At 41.1% G+C, this 15,213-nt stretch overlaps 1 protein-coding gene across 2 annotated transcripts in view; it reads right to left on the reverse strand.

Annotated features, from left to right (window-relative positions):
* Positions 1-5,612: 5,612 nt before the first annotated feature.
* The window catches only part of ALK (ALK receptor tyrosine kinase), a 751,958-nt gene continuing 742,357 nt past the window's right edge, over positions 5,613-15,213 (reverse strand). For both annotated transcript variants that reach the window (XM_007971055.3, XM_073022891.1), the window contains one exon: positions 5,613-6,777. In XM_007971055.3, the coding sequence (XP_007969246.3) occupies positions 6,079-6,777 (699 nt within the window). In that variant the 3' untranslated portion in view covers positions 5,613-6,078. The remainder of the gene's footprint in view (positions 6,778-15,213) is intronic.

The following is a 15,213-nucleotide window of genomic DNA, read 5'->3' on the forward strand; positions in this document are numbered from 1 at the left end:
TATTACTTTGAGAATAATGCGAGAAGATTTAAATTGTTTCTTTTCTCAACTATTAGATGCAGTAAAATGTAGGAAATTTGCCCACAGTCTTCATAATCTTATCTTGGTGGGATGTTGGAATTGGCTATCTTTTTGGATTCCCTGTTTCTAGGGATCCATTATAAAACTATATGGTTCACAACAGGTTTCCAAAAATTGCCATCCAATGGCAGTGGGTATCTGTATGAGCCTGAAAAGAGGGGTTCTATCCAATTCTATGGTGATTGTGAGAGAGGACTCCTGTTCTTAATGAATTGCTCATCATAATGGCACTTGGATGCACTTATTGAGGAGCATCAGAATCCACAGGCACCTCCTGCTCTCAAACACCTGACTTGCTATAGGCTTTGCCACATCACTTTGGGAATGGGCACCATATGGGTTGGCTGTGTCCCCACCCAAATCTCATCTTGAATTGTAGCTTCTATCATCCCCGTGTGTCATGGGAGGGACCTGGTAGGAGGTAATTAAATCATGGGGGTGGGTTTTTCCCATGTTGTTATCATGATAGTGAATGAGTCTCATGAGATCTGATAGTTTTATAAAGGGCAGTTCCCCTGCACACGCTCTCTTGCCTGCTGCCATGTAAGACATGCCTTTGGTCCTCCTTTGCCTTCCACCATGATTGTGAGGCCTCCCCAGCCATGTGGAACTGTGAGTCCATCAAACCTCTTTTTCTTTATAAATTACCCAGTCTTGGGTATGTCTTTATCAGCAGTGTGAGAACAGACTAATATAGGCACTGAGAGGTGCAAATTGTCAACTGACAGAAAGTGCATCAGATATACCACCAAATATTGGTGTGATAAAAGGTAAGTTTTATGGTTTTACTTTGCTAATAAGGTTGCTGTTATAGCAAATGTAATGAAAGAGAAATAAGTGGTGTGGCACTGAAAGCATGAAAGTTATTAAATGGACATGACTCATAGTTCTGCCAGCTTTGCTTCTTTCTGGAACTCATCCCTGATTAATCTCGTTTTGCTATGGTAAGGATTTGATGATTTGTTAAAGAGATCTTTGAATAGAAAGATCTTTGAATAAACAGGACTGATACTAAACTCTCTACTTCTGTATAAAGATTACATATAGTTTGACTCATTGGGATAAGAGTCAAGGTCAAGGACACATGCACACACCAGTCATGCTCCACTGATTATGGCTGGGTGCTGGAATTTACCTTACGCAGGTGAAGTCCTACAGAATCACAGACTTCACAGTTAGAAGGGGCCTTTGAGACCATATATATATATGGTCTCATATATATATATATATATATATATATATATATATTTTTTTTTGAGATGTGGGTCTTGCACTGTCACCCAGGCTGGAGTGCAGTGGCATGATCTCCGCTCACTGCAACCTCTGCCTCCTGGGTTCAAGCAATTCTCCTGCCTAACCCTCCCGAGTAGCTGGGATTACAGGCACCTGCCACTATGCCCAGCTAATTTTTTGTATTTTTAGTACAGACGGGATTTCACCATGTTGGCCAGGCTTGTGTTGAACTCCTGACCTCGTTTTTTAAGTAAGAAAATGAGTTTCAGTAACTTGCTTGAGTCAGGGAGGTAGGTAATTGCGGTCTAGTAGTGGTAGCTCTCTTCACTCCTGCCCGGTCTGCTTGCTGTTTTCTCAAGTAACTGATGAATGCTAAACCATCCAAAATGATATAATCATCTGAAGTTTTATCAATCTGATGTTCATCTATGTTAGCAAATAACCTCTTCTAATATGTAAATATTCTAGGGAGAAATACTATCCTAGCTGCTAAGGTTTCGATGTGAGTTCGTTTAATAAGACTGTCTTTCACCTAATACCAGCTGAAATGAACATTGAGTGATGGAGGAAAAATAACGGCGGGTTAGTTCTCACAAGGAGGCAATAAGTCTTAGGAAATTGATGGGATGGGGAGAGAGCCCGAGGATGTCAAGAAGAGGGATATAAGAAATGAACATATGAAGGCACTAAAGACTAATTTTGGTACTTGTGCTTTTTCTGAGGTTAGACTTGTAGTGCCATTTTTCCACATGAAGGGTAACACACTTGTTTTACACTTACTGAATGCTGAAGAGAGGAAGGTGGTTCCTGCAGTTTTGTGGTTACAGTGCATGTAACTTCCTGTCCCCCCCACCCCCCATATAGTAGTTTGTTCTTACCAAGTTTTTCAAATGTTTTAGAGTTGTCAGGCTACAGCTGAAAAATGTTTTGCACTACTTGAGTAGTGCATCAAAAATTAAACACCCCTACTCAGGACACAAAATGAAAGTAGAATCTTAATAGAAGCTTCTCTATTTGTTCTCAGTAATGATCTTGTATTTTACAGCAGCATGTTTAGGATTACGGGAATGCTGGTTTTGCTTTTTATGTTCACACAACAACACAGGAGCCATCTGCTGCAATGAAATTAGCAAAGTCAAATTGTGTGTTCTTTAGGGACTCATTTTAAAAACCATTAAAGACAGATTGACAACACACTTCATACGATTTTATGAATCTTGTCATGGGTAGTCTGTTAGAGTAACATGAATTCAGATGCGTCTCCTTTTAGGTTTGTAAAGCTCGTAACGGATTTTAATCCTGCTATTACTACTGAAAACCTATTAAAATGGCTTGATCGTTAGAAATTCTTAGTGGTGTGCTCTGGGAATTTGGATATAAAGGCCCATGTTTTTCAGAATAAAGTTAACTTTAGTTACATAATACCTTATAGCTATAGGGTTTACTAAGTCCTATGTGGAGAGGCCAAAAAAATTTTTTTAAGAATTACTGAAATTGTGGTAGAGACTTTACGTTCTTCTTTTGCGCTGAAAGGAGTTGGGCTCTGGCAGGGTTCCTGCTACTGTCATTAGGGTTAGGAGGAGGAATAAGTGCTGGTGTTCAGTTGCACAGTGGGGTGACTATGGTTAACAATAGTGTATATTTCAAAATAGCTAGAAGAGAGGATTTTGAATGTTCTTACAAAGAAATGATAACTGTGGGAGGTGATGGATATGCTAAATGCCTTGATTTGATTTTTATAATACATGCATGTATTGAAGCATCACGATACCCCATAAATACACATGATTATTATATGTCAATTAAAACAACAAAACCAAATGACACACGAAGAAAACACGGCACAAATGGGAGAGCCGAGAGGGCTGGATGTGAGCAGGGACAAGAACCACAGCTGAGCATGAAGGCAGGGAGGCATAGACATACCTGCCCCCACACCCAGCCCCACCTCACTTGGGGGCTGCCAAGGTGTAAGAGGGGGCGTTTGTGCTTTCACACAGTGTATGATCTCCCTGAGGAGCTGTGAGGAAGGGAAGTGATTGTCCTCCTTTTATATATGGGGACATTGAGGTACCCACGGGCCAGATAACCCAAGGGGAGTCAGAACTCAGACCGTAACTGGTAGAAAGAGAATCCAGCCTTTTAACTACGTAGTAGAGCATACTCTTTTTAAAAAGTTTATTCCTGCTAGTCTGAATTGCTATAATCTTGAGGTACAACATATTAACAAACTGGTCATTGCTCGCAAATTGCCAGTTTCCCAGTGGAACAGTTGTGAACTTTTGATTGGCTTCTTTATAAACATAGGATATAAATAATTATGCTAGATTATGGTTTAATTAGCATAGCTTCTGCAAACTGTAATTGTGCCCATTCATATTCTGGGCGGAACTTTCTATCATGGTTAATAACTTTACTAAAGCCCATAGTGTCTGTATGAATTGTAGCCATATGGCTGGAGCAATAATTGAGTGGACAATAGTCCAGATTAATATCATGCTGATACCCATGGGTTACACCAAGTTAAATGAAACATCTTGAGGTCATCGCATCTCAGTGTGGAGTTGTTTATTTACTTATCCATGTATACAAGCTTTTAAGACTTGACTATTATTTACATGAAAGTTGATACCAATAAGGACGATTAGAGAGATCAACAAATCAATCTCAGTGGTAAAAAGGCACAACCTGAAAATGTAATGGATTTATAGTTCTTAAAAGTGGAAAGAAGTAATATTTTCCCCATGAATAACAATAAAGAGATGGCTATTTAACCAGATAGCTTACTCCCAGCTTGATTGGTTACTGGTGTAACAAATCTAAAATGGAAGTGTTTTCCTCAGTTATTGACAACTCCTCTGTCAGTATCCTTTAGGAAGAGTGTTTCTCAAAGTGATATTCTTGAGCCCCTTCAGGTGGTCTGTGAGTTAAATAATGTTTATATGATTAGGCTACTTTTGTGCCTGGCATGAACCAAATTTTAGTGATACTTTTATTTAGAGATAAGTTCATTGATGTTTCATCTTCATGTATCTCTGATGAAAATATTTTCGGCAGTTAAGCAGATAAGGAAGGTAGCCCCTAGGGCATCAGGGCTTTTACAGATGCACACTCCTAACTCCAGGGTAAGGCAGCTGCCTTCAGAGAAAGGAACAGTTTTCTGGTGTTGGCTTTTAACATAATGGCTTTCCCACGCTGAAAGTGATGCTTTTGATGCAGGTGAAACAGAGGGTCGGAAACAGGCATGTATATATATACCTTTCATAATATACACACACAGTCCTTTTGTTTGGTAATGTTTAGTTACTAGCAAGTAGTAAGAGAATGCTTCCCTCTTGAATGCTTTGGCATAGCTACCAACAGGAAAGAAAACGGGCATGAGGATAGAGGAGAAGCAGAAAGAGGATGAAATGAGGACTTACTGATAAAGCATTCTAAGCATTACACACATAAGTATGTGTGTAAAATTGAACAGATTCCCAATGCGTTTTCATGGAAGTAAAGTTCATCTGTGAAAACCAGGTTCAGAACTCCCACTCTAACATGTCAATGTCAACCTCAACTCTCCAAGGGTTCCACAATTCCTTTCCTCATTGCCTCCTAGGGAAAAAATTCTTTGTTTTAATTTGTCTTTGACAGCTATACAAATTATGCTATATGTATTTCAGCACATTTGTGTTCCCAGTGTACTTGGATCACATGATGGAGAGAAAACGCAGGTTAGCCATGGAAGGAAAGAGACTGGATCAGTGCCTCTCCTTAGGACCACCAGCGGCCTGTTCCTCCTGGGGCCCTGTCCATCTCTACAGGTATAAACTTGAGTTTGGTAGTCAGTCCATGACTGAAACAAATAGAAGGTTTTGGCCTAAAATGTATTGACACTTATGCCCACAAATGGATGTTTCTATGCTTCTATGTATCACTGCTGCTTAAAATTTTTGCTTTTAAATGATGAAAGTTTAATTAGTGGAAATTTTTTAAATAAGTAGTTTAAATCTTGAGTTTTAAATCCAGTAGGAAACCTCACACTCAGTTTTTCACTTTTAGTAAGAGGATTTTCTTAAGGCATGAGGTATATTAATAGGATGTTTGAATCTCTGGATCTGTATTAGTGCTTTATCCTACTCAAAGCACTTGGAATGTATGCATTTCATTTAGATGAGTATATACACATTTCTGCTATACTACTGAAACTACTCACAACATTTGTTACAATTGGTGATGAATCAGCACAATTAAAAGCATCTAACCGTCACCTAAAGTGACATTTTAGTTGTCTATGATTTTTCAAGTAAAGAATGTCTTTCCCCATGCTGAGTCATTACAAATAACTCCTTTATTTCTGTTCCCTTTCCCCTCAAATGGCTCATGTCCACATCAACAAGGTAAGGAAACATCTATGACCCCGACTATGAAACATAGAAGCAGCTAATTCTGACTACATTGAAGCAGAGCACACACAATTTAAAAGAAGCATAAGGAAATATACAACAAACATGCATAAAAACCTTATGCAACCACATCTGGGCCTTGCATTTATCACTCATTTTTATGACATTTTCTTCTTTCGAAAGAATAGGATGAACCCATGCTCAAAACCTTTCTAAAGCGTTTTGAAAATACAACTTTTTTGGTGGCACTTCAAAATAGGTTGGCACAAAACAAAAAGTGACATTTGGTCTCTGGTTTGTGAAGGAGCCATTGCCTCTCTCTCCTCCACGGTCTTAGGGATCCTAAGGAAGAGAAGTGAGTGTGCGACCGAGCTCAGGGCCCAGGCTGGTTCATGCTATTCTTGCTTTTCAGAATGGTGTCCTCGTAATGACCAGCTCCGGGGGCAGTAGCGGCTTCTAAGGGCAAGCCCTGTTGCTGGTAGCCGTAATTGACATTCCCACAAGGGAAGTGACGTAGCCTGAACAGAGGTACCTCCTTCATGTTGGTAGTCAGCGAAGAGGGCTCTAGGAGCAGTGAGGCCCCCGGAAGTCTCCCAGTTGCAATGTTAGGTGGGACAGTACAGCTTCCCTCCAGCCCCAGGTTACCTCTCTCATGTGGCTCCTTCTTTGCTAGAGGATTATTCTTTTTGGTGGGTTTCTCTGTAAACCAGGAGCCGTACGTTGGGTTCCACAAGCTGGTGGGCTTGTTTCTGGATCCCTGGACCTTGTGCAACTCCGAAGGGGGGTTGGACTGAGAGAATGCCATATTCACATGTCCCCCTTCCACAGCCAGCCCCCTAGGGACTCGAACAGAGACCTCTGCAACTGTGGGTTTCTTTGCAGCCTTGCCAGAGGAGGTGGTAGGCACAGGTGGTGGGGCAGCTGGGCTGCGCTCCTCCCCCCTTTTCGCCTGTTGAGAGACCAGGAGAGGAGGAACCCCCTCAGGGTCCTTGGGCCTCACGGGTACTTTCTCTTCCTCTTCTACAAGTGGACCGTATTCTATCGGCAAAGCGGTGTTGATTACATCTGGGTCCTGCCGTAGAAGAAATGATTAAAACTTTGACTCAGACACAAAAAATGTTGGCTCTAGAAGATACCTTAGAGATGATATTTAAACATATTCTGCAGATGAAGAAACCAGTATTTATTGAGAATATAGTAACTTATAGGCACTGGGGCATATTAAATGAATGGGAAGTCATCCTTATCCTCAAAGACCTTAGAGGGTAAGCGCTATAATGGAAGTGTGTATGGGTGCTTGGGACAGAGTGGAGCAGGAAAAGCTTTGCAGAGGAGGGGACTTTGGCCAATTTTTAAAGATTAGTGGATTTTTAAAAAAAACATTAAAATTATTATTTGTATTATTCAGTCTGGTTCCACTAAAATTGTTCCAACTGGAAAAAAAAAAAATCTTATGTGTTTAACTTCAATAGTGATGTGGGGGTGGTGGCTGGGGGAAGGAGGAGAGGAGACAGGTGCCATGTTGGCCTACAGGGTTTATTTTTTGATCTCTTCCTAGCTGCTTTCCATTTCTATCTTGTTACTTTACACTTGATTATAAATTTTCGTGTGCCACATCGTCACATGTGCAGGTACCACAATGCATGTTTTGTTGTTGTTTTTGTTTTTTAGAGATAGTCTTGCTTAGTCGCCCAGGCTGGAGTGCCATGGCTCAATCCTGGTTCACTGTAACCTCTGCCTCGTGGGTTCAAGCCATTCTCCTGCCTCAGCCTCCTAAGTAGCTGGGATTACAGGCATGTACCCCACCCCCTGGCTAATTTTTGTATTTTCAGTAGAGACAAGGTTTCACCATGTTGGCCAGGCTGGTGTCGAACTCCTGACCTCAGGTGAGGCACCCGCCTCGGCCTCCCAGAGTGCTGGGATTGCAGGCATGAGCCTCTGCACCCAGCTTACAGGGGTTCTTTAGTCTGGATGTGAGGGACCCTTTGCGCAACCCTGGAAATGCTGAAGTGCTGTGAGGAAAACCATTCACAAAAACAAGTTTGTGCTAGATCATTTTCACAGTAATAGATTAGGGAAAATTTGTGGAAGAAAAATTAAATTTGGAGAAATTCATTAATATGCAAATTGAGAAAAGACCGTTGTTACCTGAGTAACAGAAAAACACGAGTGTTCATATTAAAAGAGTTCAAAACTAAAAAGTAACTACCTTTGACTCATTCAAACATTCTTTAGTTCCCTGTTTTTTAGTAATTTCCATAGTGAATCATTTTAAATATGCTTGTGTAAAACTGCCTGCTTTTGGGGGGGGGTGTGCCCGAGATGGCCAAATAGGAACAGCTCCAACTCCCAGCGTGAGTGACACAGAAGACAGGTGATTTCTACATTTTCAATTGAGGTACCGGGTTCATCTCACTGGGTCGTGTCGGACAGTTGGCGCTGGTCCGTGGGTGCAGCCTGACCAGCGAGAGCTGAAGCAAGGCGAGGCATTGCCTCACCTGGGAAGCACAAGGGGGAAGGGAATTCCTTCTCCTAGCCAAAGGAAATTGAGATGCACAACACCTGGAAAATCAGGTAACTCCCACCCTAATACTGTGCTTTACCAAGGGTCTTAGCAAACGGCACACCAGGAGATTATATCCCACACCTGGCCCAGAGGGTCCAGTGCCCACAGAGCCTCCTTCATTGCTAGCACAGCAGTCTGAGATCTAACTGCAAGGCGGCAGCAAGGCTGGGGGAGGGGCGCCCACCATTGCTGAGGCTTAAGTAGGTAAAGCCACCGGGAAGCTCGAATTGGGTGGAGCCCACCACAGCTCAAGGCCTGCCTGCCTCTGTAGACTCCTCCTCTGGGGACAGGTCATAGCTAAACAAAAAGCAGCAGAAACCTCGGCAGAGGTAAATGCCCCCGTCTGACAGCTTTGAAGAGAGCAGTGGATCTCCCAGCACAGAGTCTGAGATCTGAGAATGGACAGACTGCCTGCTCAAGTGGGTCCCTGACCCCTGAGTAGCCTAACTGGGAGACATCCCCCACTAGGTGCAGACTGACACCTCACATGGCAGGGTACACCCCTGAGATGAAGCTTCCAGAGCAAGAATCAGACAGCAACTGTCACTGTGCAGCAATATTCTATCTTCTGCAGCCTCCACTGCTGATACCCAGGCAAACAGGGTCTGGAGTGGACCTCAGGCAAACTCCAACAGACCTACAGCTGAGGGTCCTGACTGTTAGAAGGAAAACTAACAAACAGAAAGGACACCCACACCAAAACCCCATCAGTACATCACCATCATCAAAGACCAAAGGCAGACAAAACCACAAAGATGGGGAAAAAGCAGTGCAGAAAAGCTGGAAATTCAAAAAATCAGAGCGCATCTCCCCCTCCAAAGGAACGGAGCTCATTGCCAGCAACGGAACAAAACTGGATGGAGAATGACTCTGACGAGTCGAGAGAAGAAGGCTTCAGTTGATCAAACTTCTCAGAGGTAAAGGAGGAACTACGTAACCAGCCCAAAGAAACTAAAAACCTTGAAAAAAGATTTGACAAATGGCTAACTAGAATAACCAATGTAGAGAAGTCCTTAAAAGAACTCATAGAGATGAAAACCATAACACGAGAACTACATGACAAATGCACAAGCTTCAGTAACCGACTCAATCAACTGGAAGAAAGAGTATCAGCGATTGAAGATCAAATGAATGAAATGAAGTGAGAAGTGTAGAGAAAGAAGAGTAAAAAGAAATGAACAAAGCCTCCAAGAAATACGAGATTATGTGAAAAGACCCAATCTATGTCTGATTGGTGTGCCTGAAAGTGAGGGGGAAAATGGAACCAAGTTGGAAAACACTCTGCAGGATATCATCCAGGAGAACTTCCCCAACCTAGTAGGGCAGGCCAACATTCAAATTCAGGAAATACAGAGAATGCCACAAAGATACTCCTCGAGAAGAGCAACTCCAAGACACATAATTGTCAGATTCACCAAAGTTGGAATGAAGGAAAAAATGTTAAGGGCAGCCAGAGAGAAAGGTCGGGTTACACACAAAGGGAAGCCCATCAGACTAACAGCAGATCTCTTGGCAGAAACTCTCCAAGCCAGAAGAGAGTGGGGGCCAATATTCAACATTCTCAAAGAAAAGAATTTTCAACCCAGAATTTCATATCCAGCCAAACTAAGTTTCATAAGTGAAGGAGAAATAAAATCCTTTACAGACAAGCAAATGCTTAGAGATTTTGTCACCACCAGGCCTGCCCTACAAGAGATCCTGAAGGAAGCACTAAACATGGAAAAGAATAACAGGTACCAGCCATTGCAAAAACATGTCAAAATATAAAGTCCATCGATGCTAGGAAGAAACTGCATCAACTAGTGAGCAAAATAACCAGCTAATATCATAATGACAGGATCAAGTTCACACATAACAATATTAACCTTAAATGTAAATGGACTAAGTGGTCCAATTAAAAGACACAGACTGGCAAATTAGATAAAGAGTCAAGACCCATCAGTTTGCTGTATTCAGGAGACTCATCTCACATGCAGAGACACACATAGGCTCAAAATAAAGGGATGGAGGAAGATCTACCAAGCAAATGGAAAACAAAAGCAGGGGTTGCAATCCCAGTCTCTGATAAAACAGACTTTAGACCATCAAAGATCAAAAGAGATAAGGCCATTACATAATGGTAAAGGGATCAATTCATCAGGAAGAGCTAACTATCCTAAACATATATGCACCCAATACAGGAGCACCCAGATTCATAAAGCAAGTCCTTTGAGACTTACAAAAAGACTTAGACTCCCATACAATAATAATGGGAGACTTTAACACCCCACTGTCAACATCAATGAGACAGAAAGTCAACAAGGATATCCAGGAATTGAACTTAACTCTGCACCAAGCAGACCTAATAGACATCTACAGAACTCTCCATCCCAAATCAACAGAATATACATTCTTCTCAGCACCACATTGCACTTATTCCAAAATTGACCACACAGTTGGAAGTAAAGCACTCCTCAGCAAATGTAAAATAACAGAAATTATAACAAACTGTCTCTCAGACCACAGTGCAATCAAACTAGAACTCAGGACTAAGAAACTCAATCAAAACCGCACAAGTACATGGAAAATGAACAACCTGCTCCTGAATGACTACTGGGTACATAATGAAATGAAGACAGAAATAAAGATGTTCTTTGAAACCAATGAGAACAAAGATACAACATACCAGAATCTCTGGGACACATTTAAAGCAGTGTGTAGAGGGAAATTTATAGCACTAAATGCCCACAAGAGAAAGCAGGAAAGATCTAAAATTGACACCCTAGCATCACAATTAAAAGAACTAGGGAAGCAAGAGCAAACACATTCAAAAGCTAGCAGAAGGCAAGAAATAACTAATATCAGAGCAGAACTGAAGGAGATAGAGACACAAAAAACCCTCCAAAAAATCAGTGAATCCAGGAGCTGGTTTTTTGAAACGATCAACAAAATTGATAGACCACTAGCAAGACTAATAAAGAAGAAAAGAGAGAAGAATCAAATAGACATAATAAAAAATGATAAAGGAGATATCACCACCAATCCGACAGAAATACAAACTACCATCAGAGAATACTATAAACATCTCTATGCAAATAAACTAGAAAACCTAGAAGAAATGGATAATTTCCTGGACACTTACACTCTCCCAAGACTAAACCAGGAAGAAGTTGAATCCCTGAATAGACCAATAGCAGGCTCTGAAATTGAGGCAATAATAGCCTACCAACCAAAAAAAGTCCAGGACCAGATGGATTCACAGCCGAATGCTACCAGAGGTACAACGAGGAGCTGGTACCATTCCTTCTGAAACTATTCCAATCAATAGAAAAAGAGGGAATCCTCCCTAACTCATTTTATGAGGCCAACATCATCCTGATATCAAAGCCTGACAGAGATACAACAAAAAAAGAGAATTTTAGACCAATATCCCTGATGAACATCGATACAAAAATCCTCAATAAAATACTGGCAAACCAAATCCAGCAGCACATCAAAAAGCTTATCCACCATGATCAAGTGGGCTTCATCCCTGGGATGCAAGGCTGGTTCAACATATGCAAATCAATAAACGTAATCCAGCATATAAACAGAACCAAAGACAAAAACCACATGATTATCTCAATAGATGCAGAAAAGGCCTTTGACAAAATTCAACAGCCCTTCATGCTAAAAACTCTCAATAAATTTGGTATTGATGGAACGTATCTCAAAATAATAAGAGCTATTTATGACAAACCCACAGCCATATCATACTGAATGGGCAAAAACTGGAAGCATTCCCTTTGAAATCTGGCACAAGACAGGGATGCCCTCTCTCACCACTCCTATTCAACATAGTGTTGGAACTTCTGGCTAGGGCAATCAGGCAAAAGAAATAAATAAAGGATATTCAGTTAGGAAAAGAAGAAGTCAAATTGTCCCTGTTTGCAGATGACATGACTGTATATTTAGAAAACCCCATCCTCTCAGCCCAAAATCTCCTTAAGCTGTTAAACAACTTCAGCAAAGTCTCAGGATACAAAATCAATGTGCAAAAATCACAAGCATTCTTATACACCAGTAACAGACAAACAGAGAGCCAAATCATGAATGAACTCCCATTCACAATAGCTTCAAAGAGAATAAAATACCTAGGAATCCAACTTACAAGAGATGTAAAGGACCTCTTCAAGGAGAACTACAAACCACTGCTCAGTGAAATAAAAGAGGACACAAACAAATGGAAGAACATACCATGCTCATGGATAGGAAGAATCAATATTGTGAAAATGGCCATACTGCCCAAGGTAATTTATAGATTCAATGCCATCCCCATCAAGCTGCCAATGACTTTCTTCACAGAATTGGAAAAAACTGCTTTAAAGTTCATATGGAACCAACAAAGACCCTGCATTGCCAAGACAATCCTAAGCCAAAAGAACAAAGCTGGAGGCATCATGCTACCTGACTTCAAACTATACTACAAGGCTACAGTAACCAAAACAGCATGGAACTGGTACCAAAACAGAGATGTAGACCAATGGAACAGAAAAGAGCCCTCAGAAATAATACCACACATCTACAGCCATCTGATCTTTGACAAACCTGAGAGAAACAAGAAATGGGGAAAGGATTCCCTATTTAATAAATGGTGCTGGGAAAATTGGCTAGCCATAAGTAGAAAGCTGAAACTGGATCCTTTCCTTACTCCTTATACGGGAATTAATTCAAGATGGATTAGAGACTTAAATGTTAGATCTAAAACCATAAAAACCCTAGAATTAATTCAAGATGGATTAGAGACTCAAATGTTAGATCTAAAACCATAAAAACCCTAGAAGAAAACCTAGGTAATACCATTCAGGACATAGGCATGGGCAAGGACTTTATGTCTAAAACACTAAAAGCAATGGCAACAAAAGCCAAAATTGACAAATGAGATCTAATTAAAGAGTTTCTGCACAGCAAAAGAAACCACCATCAGAGTGAACAGACAACCTACAGAATGGGAGAAAATTTTTGCAATCTACTCATCTGACAAAGGGCTAATATCCAGAACCTATAAAAAACTCAATCAAATTTACAAGAAAAAACCAACCCTATCAAAAAGTGGGCAAAGGATATGAACAGACACTTCTCAAAAGAACACATTCATACAGCCAACAGACACATGAAAAAATGCTCATCATCACTTGCCATCAGAGAAATGCAAATCAAAACCACAATGAGATACCATCTTACACCAGTTAGAATGGCGATCATTAAAAAATCAGGAAACAACAGGTGCTGGAGAGGATGTGAAGAAATAGGAACACTTTTACACTGTTGGTGGGACTGTAAACTAGTTCAACCATTGTGGAAGACAGTGTGGCAATTCCTCAAGGATCTAGAACGAGAAATACCATTTGACCCAGCCATCCCATTACTGGGTATATACCCAAAGGATTATAAGTCATGCCGCTATAAAGGCACATGCACACGTATGTTTATTGCGGCACTATTCACAATAGCAAAGACTTGGAATCAACCCAAATGTCCATCAGTGACAGACTGGATTAAGAAAATGTGGCACATGTACACCATGGAATACTATGCAGCCATAAAAAAGGATGAGTTCGTGTCCTTTGTAGGGACATGGATGCAGCTGGAAACCATCATTCTCAGCAAACTATCACAAGAACAGAAAACCAAATACCGCATGTTCTCACTGATAGGTGGGAATTGAACAATGAGATCATTTGGACACAGGAAGGGGAACATCACACACCGGGTCCTATTGTGGGGAGGGGGTAGGGGGGAGGGATAGCATTAGGAGATATACCTAATGTAAATTAGGAGTTAATGGGTGCAGGACACCAACATGGCACATGTATACATATGTAAGAAACCTGCACGTTGTGCACATGTACCCTAGAACTTAAAGTATAACTAAAAAAAAAAAAAAAAAGATATACAACCTAAAAAAAAAAATAAAAAAGACTGCCTGCTTTTAAGAGGGATATTATAGACTATTGAGAAAAATACTCCTAAGAAGGTATGTATGTTTAAGTGGATGTATTCCATTCATATTACAACAAAATAACCTAAAGTCATTAAACAAAGTTCTCTGAAAGAACCCCCAATAACTTGACATAGGAAGTCTGTATAGATAAAAATGCCAGTTCACCCACCTGAGCTGAAAGGAGTAAGAGGATGGAGTAGTGAGGCTGGAAAATGACTACAGTTTGAAAAAAATGTCTGTCTTTAGTCACAGTGAAGAGGAGGGGATTTAAAGAAATAGTGGGTAGGCCGGGCACGATGGGTCACACTTGCAATCCCAGCACTTTGGGAGGCCGAGGTGGGTGGATTATGAGGTCAGGAGTTTGAGACCAGCCTGACCAACATGGAGAAACCCCGTCTCTACTAAAAATACAAAAAAAAAAAAAAAAAAAAAAAAAAGCCAAGTGTGGTGACACACGCCTGCAATCCTGGTTACTCAGGAGGCTGAGGCAGGAGAATCCTTGAACCCAGGAGGTGGAGGCTGCAGTGAACAGAGATTGTACCACTGCACTCCAGCCTGGGTGACAGGGTGAGACTCTGTCTCAAAAAAAATAAAAAATAAAAAATAAAAATAAAAGAACATAAAATACTGACTCAAAAATACTCATTTTGTATTCACTCAAAACAAAAGCAACAATTTAGTCCAGACACAGTGGCTCATACCTGTAATCACAGCACTTTGGGAGGGCAAGGTAGGCGGATCATGAGGTCAGGAGTTGGAGACCAGCCTAGCCAACATAGGGAAACCCCATCTCTACTAAAAATACAAAAAAATTAGCCGAGTCTGGTGACACACCCCTGTAATCCTGGTTACTCAGGAGGCTGAGGCAGAAGAATCGCTTGAACCCAGGAGGTGGAGGCTGCAGTGAGCCAAGATGGCACCACTGCACTCCAGCCTGGGCAACAGAGCAAGACTGTCCCCAAAATTAAAATAAAATAAAT

The sequence above is a fragment of the Chlorocebus sabaeus genome, chromosome 14 (assembly GCF_047675955.1).
Source record: "Chlorocebus sabaeus isolate Y175 chromosome 14, mChlSab1.0.hap1, whole genome shotgun sequence".
NCBI classification, from domain to species: Eukaryota; Metazoa; Chordata; class Mammalia; order Primates; family Cercopithecidae; genus Chlorocebus; species Chlorocebus sabaeus.